The sequence below is a fragment of the Triturus cristatus genome, unplaced genomic scaffold (assembly GCF_964204655.1).
Source record: "Triturus cristatus unplaced genomic scaffold, aTriCri1.1 SCAFFOLD_231, whole genome shotgun sequence".
In the NCBI taxonomy this organism is placed as follows: domain Eukaryota; kingdom Metazoa; phylum Chordata; class Amphibia; order Caudata; family Salamandridae; genus Triturus; species Triturus cristatus.
The window spans coordinates 357,356-379,912 of NW_028187364.1; the positions used below are offsets into that span (position 1 = coordinate 357,356).

Consider the following 22,557-nt stretch of genomic DNA (forward strand, 5'->3'; position numbering starts at 1 on the left):
CCATTGCGCTTATCATTTTCATTATACTGTCGACTACTTAATGTTCAGTTCGTAAATTTAATAAAAAAGATTTGAAATAAAAAAATAAATAAAAAAAGATAAAAAACATATCAAATTATGTATTCAGCGTGAAGAAGAACGCATAAGACTTTCCTCATTTAGAATATATATTTAAACTGTTCATACAAGAAATACAATAATTTGGAAGTTGTGTGTACATCATGATATATGAAAGGATATGAATATTTTAGACAAAGTTATATGAAAGAAATATTTCCCACGTCTTCAAAACTCTACCTAATTCCACGTCATCCATGAAACTGTTTTCGTATCAGCGTTTGTTTTCAACAAGGGTCTGATGGTGACCGCATCGGGCAGCTCGTTGTTGAGTGGTCCGCATCTCCCTACCTTGGTTTGCACTATACACAGACCTCTACCTCCCTAGTCCCTATTGGATGTCCTACGACACCCACCCCCATTGGAACAGCGAAAAGGAAACATGAAAAGATCAAATATTCACAGGGTAGTGAACTGCAAAGAACAGAAGATTAAGAGGGATTGAATGAAGGAAAGATTACAAAAGGTTGACATATTCTGATCATTATCAGAGCGACATTCCAAGACGTTTTGGTCGAATGAGAGCTAGTGGTGCATTTGGCAAGACAATCGCTGCGAGGAAGCTGTAGGCTACGTTTACTGGAGATTGAATGTAGGCACAGGTGATGCTGCCAGATCGTGTACCTGAATATACACCAGGAGTGCCTGATCTCTTGGCCAGAGAATTGGATGAATCATGTTAATGTAGATCTTCCAGGAATTGCAAACATTGAAGAGTATGTGCAGAATCCAGAGAATTACACAATTCCCACTTGTTCTTAAGCCTGTTTCCTGAATATTCCCGCCCATGTGCGGGGACCCCGGAAACAATAAAAATTATATATGAAAAATATATATATATATATATATATATATATATATATATATATATATACATATATATATATACAGCTCTGTATATGTATAAACACATATATTATTTTTTCCAAACCAATGCAGCCCCCATAGTAGGCTAGACAATGTAATAATAATGAATGCAAACATTCCCAGATAGATATAAATATCTAAATAAACACCATAGGAATACAAATGCACCTGAAACTTTTTTTTGAGACAAACCTCATGAGAAAGAAAAAAAGAAACACTGTGTCAAACACAGAAAACAACATTGTTAGCCTGCAGGCTGCATTGTAATACAATACCATAGAGACTGAAAAGCCTTGTACAGATAAAACTGGCACCGTGCCTTTAAGGTAGCCCTGACCCCAAGATCCCATCATGCCTCAGGGGTGACAGTTGGGTCAGTTGTTCTTTGCGGGACCCGTAGGTCTAGACACAAAGATATACTTCTTTCAGATTTAAGAATAGAATCCTCTCATTTGCCTGGGGAGGCGGGTGGGTTGCTTATGACTTTGATGAGGATACCCCTGGAAGAGAACTAGGATTACAGGTAAGTAACTTATCCTTCTCTTCCAGGGGATCCTCATCAATAGTCATAAGCACTGAATAGAATAGCGAGCCCACCTTCCACCTGCAGGCAAATGAGAACTGTACTGAAATAAAAAAAACAACCGAGATAGTCAGTTGTTGAACAGGTTCCTCAAGGAGGCTTGCCCTACTTGAGTGTCTGCTCTGGTGTCCGAGTCCAGACAATAATGTCTCGTGAATGTATGTACAGATCTCCTGGGGAGTGTTCTTAAGCCTGTTTCCTCTGCCTGTCAGAAGGTGAAGTAGTATTTGCTCTCTGCATCAACAGCAGTTGGAAGGTCAAGCCAAGCTTTCCTTTCTTGACCTTGTGGTCATCAGAAACATTTGGGATGAGTTCTGAGAGACACCAAATCAGCATTTGAATTAACCTACGCCAGATGACCAAGAAGTGAGCACGTGTTACCTCCTGGCCGAAAGGTTGAAACCTGGGTTAGAAAGGGGTGCACTCTTTGGCCATTGTTACCAGGACCACAAGGATAGTGGACCTCAACACTCAAGACAGGACCTCGAAGAAGAGGATGTGCATCAACATTTATTATCAGGTTCTGTCAACCACACCACTAGGTCCAGAATCCAGTCATATTGCCTAAATGTCTTCTGCTGGAAAACATAATCCAAGATTTCCTGATGTTAAGGGGTTGAGCTTTTGGCACACTTGTGCTGGACAATGCCTCCTAGAGATTCTAGCGCAATCATTGCAGAGAAGGAGCAGAAAATTACTGGATTGCATTTCACAGCAAAGATTACATGGTATGAAGGCAGAGCCACTGCAAAATACTTCCAGCTGCAAACAGTGTATGATATCCGAACTCAGGACAGTGATGTAGGTTTCTTCCCTCATCATCTACATGGGTGCAACCAGCTTTGCCACCACTGGCAGTCAGGCGAACTACAGACAGAGTGGCAGAGAGCCACAGTGCAGAAGTACCATGTCTGGAATGAGTAATGACAGAAGAACAGAGGACTGTGTAAGGGAGGCCAGGGAGAAAGTGTAGAGATAGTTCATAATTCTAGGACGATTTATGGACAGCAGATAAGGGGGTTATAGCTTCTACTCAAGGCTCAACTCAATAAATAGAAATTGTGGGGTGTCCTGTGTGAAAGTGGAACCACGCTTCAAGTGCCAAAGTAGCACGCAGACACAAACAGAGGACACAACTTCTAAACAAGACTCATGTCACCTCCTGCAGAGAGAGAGAAAAATGGGAAGAGCTTCTTTGTGAAGGTACACTGAGAAAACAAAAACAGATGCTCCATGGTGTCTGCGTTGTACATGGACACCCACCCCTTTTCATAGTCCAGGTACACTCCCAGCTTATTGGGTTCATCATATGGATAGAGTTTGATGACAGACTTGTCAAATGCTTTGTATTGAAGGAGGTTGGCGCCAATGCTCCAGATACCTCGCTGGGGAGTCCATACAATCGCCCCCTTTCGATTCACGGACTCTGACATGACTCCAACAGCCCACATTTCCCCCTTGTCCTTCAGCTCCACCTCCCAGTAATGTCTTCCTGAAGAAAAGCCTTCAGTCCCCGCTACAGCACAAATGGTGGTGAATCTCTTGCTCCTGTATGGCAAGACCCGCATACTGCTTGTCCATCTTACGTATCTCCAGTCCTTTGAAACAACAAGTTTAGGATGAGCAGTGTCTGGATCCATAACAATGGGCACTGTGGAGAGAAAAAGAGATAAAATGTCACACACTTTCTGTGTAATGAGTACGCAATAGTGACCAAATTCAATAGAAAGGAAACCTGGTGCCCTATTACAGATAGGACACACTTTTTATGTGTAAACTGGAAAAGTGTGCCCTACTATAGAGAATGCTCTGCCTTCAGGACAGTCATAAACTCATACTGCCCTGGGGGCAGGACATTCAAGTGAAATACGGAGCACCGCTGCACAGCTGCTATGTGTTTCACTGTGCTTTAAAGAGGGGAGGGAGATCCCCTCGCAGGCGGGTGTAGTGGGACCCCCTTTCTCCCCTCCAGAGGGCAGCCATCAGGGAGTGCACTGACAGTGCACCACCTTTTTGTGGCACACTTTCAGTGTGTCTCCAAACAGCTTCTTTGCGCGTGAGTCCATAATACGCTGCATGCGCAGAGGCAAAGAGATTCCTTTCTCTGCATGTGGTCACGCACCCCCGGCACTTTCTATTATATGGCCCCAGAAAGGCAACCCCTAAAGACGCAGGTGATGCATTGGCCCCCACTGCGAGTCTGGGGCTACGTCTTTGGAATTAGTTCTACCGCTTTCCCTCAGGCTATGATGTGAAGAAATTCTAGCATATAGTTGCAACTGTTCAATAAATCTCTCTTTCCCAATAATTTGTGTGATATTGCTTTCAAATATGATTAAACTTCCTCCTTCCATTTTTACCCTCAGAATAGGAAATCAACCATATTCTAAAGGACTTTCTATAAAATGAGCACATTTTTGATAACCAGATGAAGAGATCATGGCCTATAACATATCATGCATTTTGCGAAAATTTGCATGCAATGAATACTTGCACCTGAAATACATTCTAAATTAAATCTATTAATTTTGGTTCAATTTATTTTTATTAATATCAATGCCAACAGTCCATTTCAAAATGACTTTGTCAGGTTTTATCGACTGAGTGATGTTATTTAAAAAGTTATACCATTGACTTATTCCTTATACAGTATTATACTTCTAAAACAAGCCCTTGACTAAATTCGCATCAGGTTAATATCTGTAAAGAAGAGCCCAGAATAGGATGAATTTAGGTAGATGAGAGTCAATATTTCCCTCACTATCTTTAGAAGTCTGCTTTATTGGTGTCCAAAGTTTAATAAGGGATTGAAGACTAATTCATTCACATAAGTCACGCCAACACTTTGCCGCATATCAATAATACGCCAGTTGAATAAAGGGAACAGTTGTACAGAATCCATCTGGTTTTGGCATGAGTGGCTAAAAGTTTGAATTGTGAATAGAAAACATTTGTAATTTTTATGATGGAAATGAATTTCTTAAATCATACTTGCTTGAGGCTTCAAAGTAGACTTATCACCAATGGAAGATCATGTATTTCATTCTATAATATATCAATCAAATTTGATTTATCAAAAGCATGATTGTCCCTTAAAAATATAGATCATTGGATGCTATGTCCATAGGAATCATAATGGCATATTCTAAAATTTGGGAGACTCAAACCTCTGTCTTTCTTGGCTAGACAAAACGTTTCCAGATTGACACATGTTCTTCTCTTAGCCCAGATGAAATTCGATAATAAATTATACAACGGTTTGTAACAGCCATTGTAAATAGCACGGCACACATTAACAAAAATATAAACAGTTGAAGAACTGAAATTTTGTATTAAATTTTGCCTATTATCAGAAGAGTAAGTGTGTCAGAAACCATTTGGAGCCATGGGACAAGCAACAGGATGGAATACACAGGACTCAAACAGTCAAACAACAGCCAGAGTAAGAACTATCCAGCTCAGTGCTTGGTAAAAATAGACGTTTTTTAATGACACACCAAAACGTAATCCTACACGCAGGAAAGTTAATCATCTAAACAATTCTAAGGGCCTGATTACGACTTTGGCAGACCGGCGTCCAGTCCGCCTCATCGACTCACACCCAGATTAGGAGTTTCCTCCTGTCTGGCGGGCTTTGCATTTGACGTTCCCACGGTGGTGCCCTAAAAATGGGCACAGCAACAGGAACCTCAAAAACAGTTTCTGCATGGCATGGACTGATAAGTCCATGCCACGCAGGAACTGGGGTGCATGCATGCACGGAGGCATGTTTTGTACCCCCCTGCATGCACCCCAAGGCACAGAGGCACAAGGGGGCCCACTTTGTTTCCTCTCTGCAAGGGTTTTCATGGAGGAGGAACCACCATGAAAACCATGGCGGAGAGTAAACTCCTAATATGCTTTGAGGGACCACCAAGCATATTGATGCCTCCTGACTGCCGCAACACTGTCCCTGGCAGCTGTGGTGCGGCAATGTCAGTCTGACCACCCTAATCGTAATAGGGCAGTCAAGTGACCGCTGCACCCAAGAGTCTGGTGGTCCGTGGACTGCCAAGCTCATAATTAAGCCCTAAGAAAGGTACTGTGGGGATCTAAACACACTGAAATAGCCAGGAGTAAAAATCTGGCACAGGTAGTTGTTAAAGTCCAGTAGCGACTACAAAGTAATGTCATTAGACGTCAAGGAGCTAGATCCCCCTTGAGTTTGCCTGGTTTTAGTATGAAACCTAGGATCCCAGTATGAAAGGAGAAAGGAACTTCCCACCATCCAGAATGTGATTTGTGAGTTTACTTATGGATTCTTTTTTTATTTCTTACGAAACCATCATCTCTGCATGCCATGATTTCTTTTTCTGTGAATGTTAGCATCAATTCTGCCGGTTGATATGCAGTAGAGGGGTGCCCTGGGGCACGTGTGAGAGTTAATCATTGATGTGGTTTTTCCTATGCGTTGGTCTACTGGCTATAAACTAGAATTATCATTCATAATAGTTTTTTTAATTGTTTGGGATCTTCAGTGAGGGTATCAGTAGCTAAGTCTCAATTGCATTTCTGCTTTCTTTATGCTTGGTGGACCAGACAAATAATTTTCCAAAAAAAACCCCATCTTCATACTATTAATGTGTCCTATGGAACATACTTTAACTATTTCTTCTGCATAATAAAACTCCCTACGCACTTTGCCTTCCTTCTCCCATTTCAGTTTATCTACATTGAGAAATATTTTCTCTTTTCATGCAATATCGGATTCAAGTGCCCAGATTCATGATTGTCTTTCTCATTGTTTTGGTATTAAGTGTTACAACATGTTCACTAAGTGTAGCCTAGAATGCAGCCACATTAGAGGAAGATCAGCAGTTCTCAGTTTATGATATAAAATGTGATTATAAATTATTTTGTTTATGCCACCCAAGCTCGATCATCATCTAAAAACAATTTTTTAAAGTATCATGAGGGTTGACTTTGTCTGTACTCCTATCAATGGATATCAAATTGTACTGCTGAATGATCAGAGAAGCTATTCTGGATTTTTATGGTCCTTGCTATTAAAAAAAAAATATTCTAGAGACCTTTGAGAAACATGTATTTATTGTATTTGTAATGCACGCAATTGCTAAAAAGAGCCCTGCAATAAAAATAGGACTAACCGACCATCACAGCCACAAGACACAAACAACTAATACAGCAACTGTACACATAAGTGTCACTTTAGATGGGTGTAACACTTAAGTTCTAGTAGGTCTGAAGAAACGTGTACTATTCCATATCAAATAAGTCTACATGCCCTTTCCTAGATAAAGATGATATAAGGTAAGACTCCTAGTCATTAAGAGCCAGGTTTGTAGCTATTTCCTAAACCTGGACAAATTCACCTAACTGTGGAGATCAAATGGTAAGGCATTTCTGGCTTTTGATACTTGGAAGACAAAGGACATTCACCTTGCTGCATTCCTGCCACCAGCTACTCTCCTTGCGGGACTACCTGTCCCAGACGCCCTTGCTGCCAGCGCATATAAGCACCAAATGACACCCGCTGCGTGGGCTGCGCGCGGGCGAGGGCGGGCCCGTCATTGCCAGGCAGAGGCAGGGCAGGGCCACTTCCCTTTAGTTTGACATTTGGAATCCTGATATGGCCACTAGCGCATAAGGTACTGTGTCACTTATTCTTTTCATTTTCATTCAGCGGTCCGATCAAAACAAAAGATTTGGGACATTGTTACAAAAGCACCACGAGCTGCCAATTCCAATTTCTCATATTGATTGACTACAGAGACTTCTAGTAAGGAACTCAAAGTAGGTCAGCTGGGGAGATAATTTGAAACACTGAGTATCGGACATTCCCCAAAAACCTACAAAATTATTTGTTTACCTTTTCTTGCCTTGCAGTATCATGAGGGTTGACTTTGTCTGTACTTATATCAATGGATTGGACCATGTAGACCCTAGCGACACCGTGATAGTTTGTAGTGATTTTAACTGTGCCTACGAGCTAATAAATGGACTAGAAAACATAACAGTAGAAGAGGATATGGCCATAGGGTTGCCTCAACTAGTGGCAGGGCCACCAAAACCTTGCACTAACGCTGCACTGCAGATAGTGCTGCTCACTATAGAACACTGTCTACAGGTATGCAACGGGAGGGTATTCAGCAACGGGGACGAAAAAGTCTCTCTTAACACTTTTAAACATGGTAGCTCACAGTCGAGAATAGATTATATAATGGCAGCATCCACACCTGGAGCAGGATAGTGAGCTTCAGAATAGATACGAGAGACGACAGTGACCACCGACCGCTTTGTTTGGAAGTATTAGTCCAGCTAGCAAGAGCCGAACAACTTGACATCTGCACGCAAAATGTACATCCCCTAGTAGGAAACAATCAAAGGTCTATCAAGTGGCCTAAGGTCACAGGTAACATTGAGTTAATGACAAGCATCTATAACACCTTTGCTGAGGTAGTGGGCGCCCACCTGGAGACAAGCAATTTGCCTGCAACATCAATGCACACCGTCCTGGCCGTAAAGCTAGAGCCCCTTCTCACTAAAAACATCAGGAAGAAATCCAAATCCAAATCTAAACTGGGATTAAAGGTATACCCATGATATACAACAGAATGTAGGAGATCCAAGACAGTCTTACTAGAAACCATAAAGCAGGGAAATGCAGACTTAGTAAGGAGGGCCAGGGGCGTTCATAGGACAACATTGGCTACTGCCAAGAGGGAATGGGAGGAAAACAGCTGGCTGCATCTCTTGCAGGCAGCAAAAACTAGTAATTCAGCTGAGTTCTGGAAAATCATAGCATGTGGGGGCAAGAACCAAGTAGATAGGACAAAGCATTACTTGGATTCGGCAGTTTGGACCGAGCACTTCACTGAATTGTACTCCAGCTTCCGACCCACTGTAACTCAGAGTGGAAGCAGCGAGCATGCAAGTACTGAGGGGGGACAGTGAAGTGATCGTTTTCTCACTGCAAGAAACCAAATATGCCATAGATACCATCAAGGTGGGGAAAGCACCGGGACTAGATAGACTCCCTGGAGATCTATTTAAACATGACAAAAAGGTCTGGGTCCCATACGTTAATTCCCTTAGCAATGCAATAGCAGAAGGTGCCCTAATACCGGGAATGTGGAAAGGGTCTCAATTGTCCCTATCCACAAAAAAGGAAGCAAACATAACCCCGAAAATTACAGGCCAATCAGCCTAACAGACGTACTACAAAAAATCCACACCAGACAGTTACTAAATGGGCTTAACAACTGGATAGATACCAACAATATATTGTCCCCATACCAGGCAGGATTCAGATCATGCACTAGCACAGTAGATCAAGTCTTCAGACTTTGTGCAACATCTGGAAATACGTCAAGATTAGGGAGGGCCACATTTAGGTGGCATTTGTCGACCTGCGGGCAGCTTTTGAACCTGTACCCAGATGTTTAGTATGGGATTCACTAACAAAACAAAAAGCTCCCCCTAGCCTATTAACTCAGATAGAAAGAATGCACAACGGAAACTTTGCCAGAGTCCATTGGGGTATGAATGGGGAACTCACAAAGCCAATCCCAATAGCTGAGTGAGACAGGGTTGCGTACTTGCTCCCACCCTGTTCTCACTCTATATCAATGACGTGGCAAATTATCTACAAAAGCAAGCAAACGACCCTCCCAAATTGAATGGGAACTTGGTACCAGCCTGCTGTTTGCAGATGATACCATCCTGATTTCACAGACTCCAAAGGGACTACAACACATGATGAACGATTTCAATGGATATTGTATCACAAAAGGTCTAGAAATAAACGCTAGTAAAACCAAGTACATGGCCATAAACCCACATAAGGGTTTTAAAAATAACTTTATGTTGGGTAACCAGAGAATAGAAAATGCCACTAATTTTACCTATCTTGCACTACGAAGATGGCCGCCGAGTAGGAGCTTCTGTAGGAGCTCCCGGTTTGAGGATTACCTTTCTGGTTGTTATCCTCGTTTAAACCGTCTCACTGGCCTTCCCAATTGTTTCTCTGAGGCTCGAACATGCACCGCTTCGGACTAATTACGAAAGAAGTCAATTTCGTACTCACCTATCGCAGGTTGGAGCGACAGCAGCGGTGACGCTGATAAGCTGTCCTTGCATGGTACACTGCCTGGGCTCGCTGCATCGCGACGTGCCCTCCTCTCCTTGAATCTTTCCGCGGCTGTTGCGTTTTTGGTTAGCCTGGAGGATCCGTCGCTGCGGACCCTGCACTAGTGCAGTTTGCCTTTTCTATGGCTGGATCGCCTAGTGTTGCCCGCTGACCCGCCTGGCTGGCACCGTCTCTTTGAGCAAGTCTGGTTCTCCGTTTGCATGTAGCACTGCCTGGGCTGGCAGCATAGCTTTGTGCCCTTTCTGCTGGAACCATCCTGACGTTGCTCTGGATCTTGGACTTTGCTTTTCGGTGAGCTGTATTGATCCGTCGCTGCCGGCCCAGCACTTGTGTATTTTGCCGCTGGTTTTTTTGTTATTGCCTGGTTTGACCCACTGACCAGCCAGGGTCTCTCCGAGAGAGTTCGAGTTCCGCCTGGAGTCCTGTTTCTTGGAGGCCGAGCGACGGTATCTCTGTGCCCCAATGCAACTTGCGCTCCGAGAGCATCTTCCACCGTCTGCGCTCACAACCCGACCTCCTGCCCGAGGTGTTTACGCGTGCCGGCATATATTGGCTGTCTTGAGTGTATTGTCTCTGGAGCTTGTGGTGTCGTGCTGAGCGGTCTGTCTACCGTCACATATTCCCCAGTCCTGCTGTTTTATTATCTCCGAGTCACTGCTTGTTAAGAAATCTGCAGTTACATATTCCCCAGTCCTGTTGCTTTTTTTTGTTTATTTTTTAATCTCTGAGAGACTGCTTGTTCTAATGGTGGCCCGGGACCAAAATGGCTGGCTTCACGTAACCCGGAGCGATTTCTCCAAGGGGGAACGTTTGTATATGCACTACAAGACTTTATGCAACTTCCTTGAAGGTATTTCTCTCTCCCTATTGTCTCAATTTTAGTCAATGAGTGCTATAAGTCTATCTATTATTTGTGGTTTCAATGTTTTGCTTGTCCCTAAAATGGCGGCACAGTTAAGACAATTTGATTCGCTGGCAGTGCCTGATTTCAAAATGGCGGCATATATATTTTACCTTCCTCATTATATGTTTTTTGGGTTTTTTTGTTACCCTTTCTGGACTGTAAGCAGTGTGGTTTAGGCTGTGGCATCGTCACTTTATTTTAATTGAGCCCTCTCATCCCCATCTCATTTGCTGACGCCCTGGAAAAGACGCAGTCCCTTGGACTTTTTGGACCCTTTGGTGGGCTTTCAGCAAGCTCCTTTTCAACTAACGTGTGATCTTTTACGCTCCCTCACCTATTCCACTGAGAGCTTGTGGTTTTGTCGCTGCATTCTTCCTCTCTCTTATCCTCTTATTTGAGCTCCCTTCCCACAAGGTGCCCTGATTAAAATGGAGATAAGTCCCGATCATAACGTTAACAATGCCTTCATCATCAACTACCCAGCCAACCTCTCCAAGAACGCAGCAAAATATTTCAAACATCGAATCCTCAAGGCTAGCCCAGAAACTCTGACCCCTATTTCTGTACTAACAAGGGTAACAAGGCGAATGACCTTATATTCTATACTAGGAAACGGGCGTGCTGGCGCACAGTGCTCTACTCTAAGCTGCGAATATCAGATTCTAAAAAAACTCCCCATGGTCTCAAGCTTACAACGTCTCCCTCTTCCTTCCTCAAAGCCACAACCACTATCACCCTCTACAATAATGGGATAATTCTAATACAAGCCTCCAATGACAACCTTGCTAAATTGGCCAAGATCTACCCTACCCTTAAGAAACTGGTATACGGCAACTCCACTGACCCCTATACAGCCACCACCTCACCGTTGGGATTAGCTAGTTCCCCCCACTATCAATCGCGAGTCCCTCTCCCTCCCTGAATCCCTCCCCCTCTGGCAACCTCAGAACCTCCTCGCCCTCAGTTGGTCGGCATCAACCTCCCAGATCACGACCCCAGCTATCCGATGGTCATGTGATCTCACTCGCCCCGTCGACTGTCAGCCCAACTCTGAGTGAACCTCGTGATGGGTGGATTCCTCAAACCATTTTATCTCAGCGATTAACAGTTGGTACCCCTTCCTCCTCCCCTTTAACTTTGCCCCCAGCCAGGCCGGTTTCTGGGCAACGTTCTCCTTTGGATTCTTTTCAAGCCAACCCTCTGATCAATGACCTCCCCCCATCTGCGATGGCTCATACCTCGCTTTCGAACTGTCCTCTAGTACTCTCTGACCAACCACCTAACCATGAACCTCCCTCCACAATAGTGGACCCTACAGTTCCTCTCCATGGCTCGCTGTCACCCTCAGTCTCTCCTGCACTCCCTTCCTCCCCTGACCATTACTCAGTTTTGGCGGCACGCCTTGATGATACATCTCTACAACTGTTAAATCTCTCAGCTGAGTTACATGACGTGAAGGCCCTTTCGAAAGATCTTCTCACCATGCTCAGTAGTAATAATTGGCCCAGAGTCTCCACAGGACTTAGCGATCACAATGGGCAGTTTTTAGCCCCCACCATCTCGAAATCTATTCCCTCTCCAAACTCGCCACCCTGCCCCAGATGCCTTAAGCCCGGCCTAGCGGCTACTAATCCTTAAGACCATCTCTCCTCCTCCTCCCCTTGGTCCAATGCTAACCTGACCCCTCCGAGGCAAATACACTCCATCCTTCCCAACCCAAACAGAGACCCTTCCAACAATCTGAGATGCAGCATTTCTGACAACTTCACTAGGGTGAATATCACCCAGACACCTTCCCCCTCGAATCCGCTTCGCCTCAAGTGCGTACTATTAAATTGCAGATCAGCCAGTGTTGGAAATGGCCCTTTTTGCAGGGTCATCCCTAAGCTTTTTGCCTCCCTCCTGGATTTTTCCTAACCTGTTTTTGTTGGCTTTATGACTCTGGGCACTTTACCACTGCTGATCAGTGCTAAAGTGCATATGCTCTCCCTTTGTAAATATGACTATGTGAATTGGTATATCCCTGATTGGCTTATTTGGTTTACCTGTTAGTCCCTAGTAGCGTGGCCCGTGTGTGCCCAGGGCTGGTAAACCGAATGCTGCTGGTGGGCCTGCAGCACTGGTTTTTGCCACCCACAGAAGGGGCTTGTAAAGTGTGTCTCAGACCTGCCACTGCAGTGTCAGCGTGCAGTCCAGAACTGCCATCTTAGCTGTGAAGTGCACGCACTTCCCAGCCCCTAAACCTTCCCTTGGCATCCTGTAAGCCCCCCTTATGATAGGGTGCATTGTATGTGTAAGGTAGGACATGCCCTGATGTGTGTAGCATGTCCTAGTAGTGAATTACACCCAATTTCGTTTTTCACTACTGTAAGGCTACCTGTTCTCTATAGGCCAGAATGGGAGGTCTGGGCTATTACATTCTATAGTCCTAACTGACCCACAGAACATGGTAGAAAAACGAAATTAGTATGCCTGAGCTCAGAATATTAAAATACATCTTTTAGTGAAGGTTATTTTTATATTCTGTGTTTGAACTACCACTTTTAGAGTATAGGTACTTTCTTGCCTAATCCTTCCAGTGTGCTCTGCGATTATGTGTATTGGCTGTCTGGTTTTAGAGGGACAGGGCAGGCTGAGTCAGACCTGGGTTGAATAGAGCGACCTACCTTGGTGTGAGGGGAGGGGTAGCTCTTGCACTTGAATAGGGCTGTGCCTGGCAAGGTGAATGCTGGCTCCACCCCCCACTGTGCGTCTGAGGCAGACCCCCTCTTTCTGAAAGGAAGGATGCAGCCTGATCAACAAAGTGCTCCAGGGCTGGGCAGGTTCTGGCTGGGTTCAGAGACTTGGGACCCCTAAGAACAAAGACTTTGGGGGTATAAATATTTGTGCACAAACCCCTACAATTTGTATTGCTCCTGGATAACAAGAAGAACCTCTGTCCGTGTGACTACAAGAATCTGCAGGAGAAGGACTGTCTTTGTGCTTGTGTGCTGTTTCTGGGACTGGCCTGCAGCTGTTACTACTGGACTTCAAGAAGAGGAAAAGAACTTTGATTGGACTTTTATTTTTGCTACAGCAATTACCCAAGGACTAGAAGAGAGCTAGCCTCCTGCTGGAGTCTCAGGCACATCAGACTCCACCATCAGCCTCCTGTTTCCTCCCAGCGAGGATTACTATCTGCAGGTGAGGCTCCTGTGTGTTCCAGGGCCTCTAGTTCTACTGCTGAGAAGAGAGCGCTGAAAATCGTCGCTAACCTCCGTTAGCGAGCCGCTGCAGCTGGTGAGCGTGAGAAAAATCGTCGCTCAGCTGTCGCCGAGCGCTCGCTAACCCCGAAGAAGATCGCATCATTTGTCAGGGGGTCTGAAAACGCCCGCTATCTGAAAATCATCGCAGCTCCTATCAGCGGGCCTGAAAACGGCCGCTATTTGAGAATCGTCGCAGCTCCTGTCAGCGGGCCTGAAAATGCCCGCTATCCGAAGATCGTCGCAGCACCTGTCTGCAGGCCTGGAAAAGGCGGCTGCCCCGAAGATCGTCGCATCGCTTGTTAGCGGGCCCCAAAGCGCTCGCTAACCCCAAATCATCGCAACAGGATCATCGCAGCACGGACGCAGAGCGTTCGCCATTTTCCCACATCGCATCCGGATCGTCGCTTCCTCGCGGAGCGCCATCTTTGTCATCGCAGCAAGATCGCACACGCAACAGGCTCGGTGCATCATCCTCCCTTCGCGGCAAGGATTTTATCGCATCATCGACTTAGCGTGAAGAAGTTTGTCGCTTTGTCCTGCCCGCAACCCAGCGCATCATCCTCCCTTGCGGTAAGGATTCAACGCATCGCTGGTTAGCGGGAGGAAATTTCTCGCTACAACTCCTTAGCGAAGTTTTTGTTGCTTTGCTCCAGGAACCAGATACTTTGTGAGTAAAAGGGTCGCAGAGACCACTGCCTTGAACTAAACATCATTTTGTGCATCCTGAACTATTTTTCCTTGCAGCCTTTCTAAAGTAATTATATTTTTATAGTATTGTGGATTCTTACTGTTATTGGTCTTGTGATTAAGTCTATATAAAAATACCTATTTTTCATAACTACTTGAGTGGTGTCCATTTGTAGTGTTCCTCATTATATTACTGTGTATGGTCATAAATGCTTCACACACTGCCTCTGAGGGTTGAGCAGGGGTTGTCAAAGGGTGTAGGCTGCTTACTCTGACTTAGGAAGAAGGGTCCCTACTTGGACAGTGGCCAGCCATTGCCAACTAGAGACCCCCATTTCTAACAGCCAGTAAACACGCCTCTGATATCTTTGACCTCATCCAACACAACGATTTAGATATTATCATCCTCACCGAAACTTGGCTAAATCACGTTTCTACTCCTATTTTAGACCTCCTAGTACCTCCCACTCATGATATAATCAGGCAGAAATCTGAAATTGGGTGGTGGTCTAGCCTGCATTTATAGGAACACTCTCGATCTCTCAGGTGGAATCCTCTCCCCCCTCCTCATGCGAATATCTTTGTCTCTGCTTCTCAAGTAAGAACCTACCAATCTGTAAACTTCACACTTTTTATCACCCACCAGGAGAGAATCTCCCTTTCATTGAGCACTTAATGGATATCATCTCTAGCAATGTCGACTCTGCAGTATCACAAATCTTCCTAGGGGACTTCAACCTGCATTGGTCCAAACACAATGACCCAGCGGTATCCTGCCTCAAATCATTTCTAAATGATCATGATTTGTCACAGCACTGTGATCAACCTACCCACATGAAAGGGGAAATCCTTGACCTCATCATCTCCAAGGAACAGACCATCTCCTTAGAATCCATAACTTTGTGATTGGTCGGACCATCACAGCATCCTTTTCTATATTAACAGGGAGGTGATATTGAGGAAGGCTCAACCGCTTAAATCCAAGATTCTGAAACGAGATCTCAGATCAATAAACCACGACAAACTAGCTGCTCACTGTAAATCCATTCTCTCCTCCCAAGCTGACTTGGTTGAGGTGCAATCTCTTACGGACCACTACAATTCAAGCATCGCCAAGATCATGGACGACATTGCTCCACTCAAGCTTAAAAATACCTCATCAAAAATTTCCAAACCGTGGTACAACGAAATCTTAAATTCCGAACGTCGCAATCTTAGAGCAGCTGAAAGATCCTGGCGTTCCAATCCTTCCTCGGAACAACTAAAACTTCTGAGAGTTGTCAGAGGCCTCTACAACAAACAGATCAAGAAAGCTAAGGTTGACTAATTCAGATTACAACTAGATCAATGCGCAAATCGCCCCAAGAAACTCTTCAAACTGGTCAAACAGCAATCTGTTACTGCTCCAAGCCTCTTTGATTTGAATGGCAACCCACCCACTTGCGAGGAATTTGACACTTTCTTCACTGAGAAATCCCGACTCATCTCCATGGACCTCGCCTCTAAGAAGGGCCTATTGCCCCCTTCTATAGCTGTCTCGCCCTCTGACTTCCCGGAAGAGCATATCCCGACCATCGTTGACACTAAGAACAATGATTCATGGGACTCCTTCTCCTCTTTTAGTGAAAAAGACATTGAAAAACTTCTCCAGACTATCAACCCGTCTAACCACTTTGGGGACCCGCTGCCTCCGGCCATCTTCAAAGAGATCAAGAGCGCTCTCATCCTCATCTGGACCAGGATTGTAAACGCCTCCTTATCTAAAGGCTTGATCCCCGACTGCCTAAAAGCAGCCCAGGTCTCACCTATTCTAAAAAAACTCAACGCTGACAAATTGGAACTCAATAACTTCCGTCCTATCTCCAACATCTCCACCCTAGCAAAATGTCTCGAAAAATGTGTCCAATCCCAACTCTGTGCTCACATTGAGACCTACCTACTCTTAGACCATCATCAATCTGGTTTCCGGAGGGGTCACAGCACTGAATCGGCCCTTATAGACATTTTTGATGACATCCTGAAAATGCTTGACAAAAACGAATCCTGCCTATTGATCCTCCTTGACCTCTCCTCTGCATTCGATACGGTCAATCATGACATTCTCCTATCCATCCTACAGAACAGAATGGGTTTCTCGGATCGGGTGCTCCACTTGTTCTCATCCTTCCTTCTCCACAGATCTCAAAGATTCAGGACAAACCACTCTCTCTCTCAGCCCTCCCCAGTACTTATGGGGGTCCCCCAAGGATCCGCCCTTTCTCCTATCCTCTTCAACCTTTCCCTGGAACCTCTTACTAACTTACTTAACTCTATGAATATTCTCTTCCACATGTATGCTGACGACACACAACTCTATTTAAAAATTTCATCCCCAGGCAACATCATCTCACTAAATTCTATCCTCACCTCGACCCAAAATTGGTTAACCGAGAACCATCTCCTGCTTAACGCTTCCAAAACGGAATTCTTGCTCATCTCCCCGCCGAACCACACCCCCAAGATCGATCTCTGGTTGCCTCACCTCACGGCTCTCAACTGCACTCCAATCATCATAGACTCAGCCAAGTCGCTCGGAGTCACAGTGGACAAGCACCTGAGTATGAAGACTCATATCAGCAATGTCTGTAAGGGAGCGAACCACCTGATGAGGACACTCAGAATGATCAACCCCTTCCTGCCACAAAAGGATTTCAAGCAGGTGGTACAAGCTCTTGTCTTACCAAGGTTAGACTATGGCAGTGCAACTCTCTGTGGCCTTCCTAAATACGCCTTGGCTCCACTTAGGGCCTCGCTGAACTCTGCATGAAGACTGATCACAGGCTCCAAACGAAATGAGCACATATCCCCAGTCCTTAAATCTCTCAACTGGTTACCCTTTGAAGTACGAATCCAGCTAAAGATTGCAATCCTGATGCAGAAAGCCCTTCACTACAATACTCCCAGGTATCTAGCGCAAAAACTTGAATTATCCTGTGGGCTAAGGGCATCTAGAAGCGCCTCTACTCTCCTCCTCAAACCTATCATTCTTAGCAAAAAAAGAACTTGTCACCGAGCCTTCTCTGGCGCTGCCCCTAAAATATGGAAATCTCTTCCTCCGGATGTACGCAGACTCGCCTCGACGACGGCTTTCAAACTGGAAGCCAAAAGATTCTTAATGAGCAATTTCCTACCATAACGGGTTGTGGCACCCATAAGGCGGATGTCACTGTGTTCCTAGCTCCATGGCACAACTAACAGTCACGGATTGCATCGTCTGCATAATATTATACCTTTTGTGTGTACCATTGCTTACTGTTTATCATTGTTTCTTACTTTATTTTACTTATTTTTTTCTTTTTTTTCTTTCCACAATTGATGTGTATATTTCATTTTGTCCTCTCTACCAACTTATTGTAAAGCGCTCTGATATCCTGCGGGATCCTGTTTGCGCTATATAAAACTTTATAAATAAATCTGGGCATATTATTAGGAAACCGCAAGTAAACCACTCAGTACTAGGGTTACTTCAAGGGACAGGGGCAGTCTTCAAGAAGTACAGTTTATCCGCAAGCAAATCTGTGACACCAGCGCTCGAGTTATATAAATGTAAGGTCCAGGGGGCAGCACTGTATGGATCAGAGCTATGGGGCACTACGACACTAAACAGCTGATTATCAGGGAAAACAAATTTGCAAGGAGCCTACTGGGGCTACCCCCTTCAACACCACTTATCCCGATGTTCCATGATCTAGATATGAAGCGTATAGGGCACCTTACAACTCTGCGACCATTGCTCTATTGGAGACGATTGTGGATTACACCAGAATTAGTAGTATACAGAAAAGGTGTATGTGAGTTACTGGTCATTGGTGCATGCCTCACCTTCCCTTAGCTAAGATTTGTACGGAAATAGCTCATAAAGCTAGGTCTCAAATCATATTAGACCGACCCACACAGTTTAACATCTAGCTGTAAAGATACACTGAAGGGAACTTATTGGAAACACATACTGTATGCACTCCATTGTGACCCGAGACTAGGAAGGTTAGCATCTCAATTCCTCACTATTAAACCAAGTCCGAGTCGCGAGGAGTTTCTTGACAATGTACCGCAGCACCTAGCAAGAACTCTATACCTAAAGTTAAGGTACAATATCTTACAGATTAAGAGCCACACAGCAAACTGGAGAGGCAAGGAAGATCGTTCTTGTACTCTATGCACTACGCATGCTCTAGGGTCCACAGAAAACATAGCACACATTTAGTTTTTCTGTCCGGCGTATGATAGAGCAAGGAGGAAATGGATCCAACAGTTTTTTCTTGCAATGGGATTTAGAAAGCACCAAGATGCAATAAGGGTATTGACAACTAGCACCGCACCGCACCACACCACACGTCATATTTGCCTTATCCAGATATTTGTTTATAATGGGATTGATAAGGAAAAAAGCGGGGCTACAGCTGTGATGCATCAAAGACTAATACACTTTTGACTGCATAAACATTTTTGAATTGTATAAAATAATCAGTCTCTTTTCCATTTTATTTAATTGTAAAATGTTTTTATCTCATTTTAAAAGAGAACTTACTGGGGTGGTAACAATGGAATGATCCGGTGACGCACTTATAGTGTTTTACATTATTTTAATTGAAATTCCTGACTTTTTATTGAGACTACATAATATGCTCTTGGATGTATTTTAGATTGTATTATGAATGATTGTATCAATTCAATCAATTCAATCAATCTCAAGCTTTATTTCGACTTGTATCATCATAAAAGCAACATACATAAACATTATCAATATCATATACAAATACACAATCCAGATTCCAAGTAATACATACGAAGGTCAGACCACAATAAATTATATCCGCAGCTATGCTAAAATCAAACATACATTATAAATTAGTTAAAAAGCCAGATAATATTTAAAAACAATTCCCAAATACATATTAAAAAGGGGGAATAGATAAAATTCATAATGTCTAACCAGGCCTGGTAATGGTATAACCAGCCTATGTATGTTACAACTTGCAACCTATCTGATTCCTTATAAGATACACATTGAATAGGAATCTACTTATACTAAACACTATAGGTTGCGAAGTATTTGACTTAAATGTGCGTTCTGCCTCTTTAAAGAACCTGAACCCCATATTTTTACATAAGGGTTTAATCCATCGGTCCCTTGGTTTTTTATAAACCGGACAGAAAAACAGTAGATGGGCGTCATCTTCTTTTGCTTTTTGGGAACAAAGAGTACACAATACTCTAGCATCATTGCCCCTCCAGCTACTAGTATTTACAGAAGTCTGCAGGACCCCATATCTAAATGGTAAGTATAATGTTTTTGCTAGGGGGGGTCTTATCTCGTCCATAAATTGTTCAAGTGCAGGAGTATCCTTGATAATCAAGAATCTCTGCGTCAATGGACCTAATAAGGAACTAGTAAGTACTTCGTCCTTAATATATGTCCAAAAAGCAAATTTCAAAAGTTTTTTAGAAGATGATGACATATTCTGGGGTTCTTCCCAAAAATGGGACAACCCTAGCCTTATAAACCACTGGGAAATGTGTTTTAACCATGTAATATTTTTATACTCATCAATTCTAATTATTTCCATCAGTCCATTCTTATAATCACTCAACTCAGGGGTTGTCCATAGTCTAACCCAGTAAAGTAATGGCCTTAGTGTGGCTTGGTGATCAATCCTTTTGAGGTTAATATCCATGAACACTGGAATTATCGGGGTTCTTGTTGGTATTTTAAGCAACCTGCGTATGAAGAGATTTTCTTCCTTCTTAAAAGTGTTATTGCAGGAATGGCCCCATACCTCAGCGCCATATAATGCCGCAGATTGAGCCTTTGCTTTAAATAATTCTAGTGCCGGCGTAATCGCTTTAGATTGACTACTGCCGTGCACCTTCAGAATAGGCAATAAATTTTGTTTCAAAATTAATTTACTTTTTTCCAACTGTCCCTTCCATAAGAGCATGCTATCCAGCGTAATGCCCAAATAATTAAAGCTCTCCACATACTCCAATTTTTTATTATTTAAGGCCAGATTCTTTCTAAATGATTTCTGAGGGTTTATAGACATATATTTTGTTTTGGATGAATTTATTTCTAACCCCTTCTCCACACAGTAATTATTAAAAGTATTTACTAGATTTTGTAGACCCTGTGGGGTTTGTGAGATGAGGATTGTATCATCAGCAAAAAGTAATGCGGTAATCGCTTCATCTCCTAATTTCGGGGAGTCATGTTTGCAGTCTCTTAAGTAGGTGGGTATATCGTTAACGTATAAAGAGTGTGGGCGCCAACACACAACCTTGACGTACACCCCGTCCCACATGGATAGCTTTTGAAATTTCTCCTCCCTTGCCCCATCTCACTCTTGCATAATTCCCTGTGTGTAGTCTAATTAATTCCTTAAGTAACTCACTAGGAACTGCCATATTTTCAAGAGTGGACCACAGTAGTTTGCGTGGTACAAGGTCAAAAGCGGCCCTCAGATCAATAAATGCTACATACAGACTACCCTTCCTTATATTGATATATTTCCAGCAAATGCACATAAATCTAAATACCTGGTCAACCGTGCTGGTTTTTAACCTAAACCCTGCTTGGTATTTAGACAAAATCTGCGCCCCCTCTGTCCATATTAAAAGTCTATTTAAAATGTGTCTGGCAAAAATTTTTTGTAAAAGATCTATTAAACTTATAGGGCGGTAATTGGCCGGATCATAGCGATCCCCTTTCTTAAAAATTGTTACAATTTCAGCCCCTTTCCAGGATTCGGGGATTGACGTTCCGGCCACTATGGAATTACAAAGAAAATTTATGTAGGGTCCCCAAACTTCTATATCATGCTTTAGCAAATCGCCAGGGATTTTATCAGGACCAGGGGCTTTGCCCATTTTTATAGCCTGTAGCGCCTCAACAGTTTCTTCTAGACTAAAGTGCAAAAGGGTGTTATCAGATGATATATTAGTCTCCTGGTCCTTGATTGTATCACTATGAAACTTTTATGGCCCTCGGTCGAAATAAAGTATTCAAATAAAAATGACAAAGGATTGTGCACAGTTACGGATTCTGTTAATCTTAATCTTAGGGACTTGAAGAAGAAATGCCAAAGAAGCACAAATTATGCTAGAAGGACAGTACCGGGGAAAAAGCTGTTGAAAGAACAAAGGGCCCACATTATTAGCTTTAGAGCAGATGCCATTTTAAAAAGGATTGAATCGGAAGCAAATACAGATTCCATGGATGATGGGAAAAAATAACATGTCATGGCAGTTTAAACAGCAAATTTGCGGTGCTATTTTGAATCAGCAGGGAGACTGAGACAGAGAGTACTGCAGCCATTCAGTCTGAATCATATGACAATCATATTTCTGGAGACTGCTGGTTATTCATTCTCCAGGAGTACATGAGTTCTAATTCCCTTTATAAATCTATTTGATTCTCCAAGGGCCAATCAGTCCGAAGTCCCTTTATAAATCTATTACCCTTCTACCTATTTTAGGTTGGTCAAGTGCCCTTTCAACTCTAGTGAAGTCCAATCTAGAGCATTGAGGTGTTAATGTTTCACTAGTGTGCCCAATATGCCAAAATGTCAGCATTTGGGACTCAGCACATATGGTGTGGAGTTATCCATGAACTGAATGTTGGCATTCGAGTTATCGATATTTAAGTTCTTCTATAACAAATTTAATTGAGCCTAAACTTTTAAGTTGTTTGATAGGCTGAACACCTACCAATTATTAAACCTACATTTAACGGCTTGTAAATGTATTTTTATTTCTATGCTGGTAGCTTGTTCTACCATCACTTGGTTGTGGATAAAATTGCTACAGCCAGCTTTTGAACTGTGGTATATTAAAATAAAAAAGGTTCGGAATTAGCAATTTTTATTCAGAAGGAAATTCAAGTCAACTTGGAGCTATTCTAATGCTCAAAATAGTGTATCCAATAATGTATATAATTCATTCATGATAACACCATCATAAGACTCGGTAC

The 22,557-nt window shown here is 43.3% G+C and overlaps 1 protein-coding gene across 2 annotated transcripts in view; it reads right to left on the reverse strand.

Moving 5' to 3' along the window:
* Positions 1-2,180: 2,180 nt before the first annotated feature.
* The window catches only part of LOC146771199 (E3 ubiquitin-protein ligase TRIM39-like), a 155,735-nt gene continuing 135,358 nt past the window's right edge, over positions 2,181-22,557 (reverse strand). For both annotated transcript variants that reach the window (XM_085640306.1, XM_085640305.1), the window contains exon 9: positions 2,181-3,218. In XM_085640306.1, the coding sequence (XP_085496432.1) occupies positions 2,707-3,218 (512 nt within the window). In that variant the 3' untranslated portion in view covers positions 2,181-2,706. The remainder of the gene's footprint in view (positions 3,219-22,557) is intronic.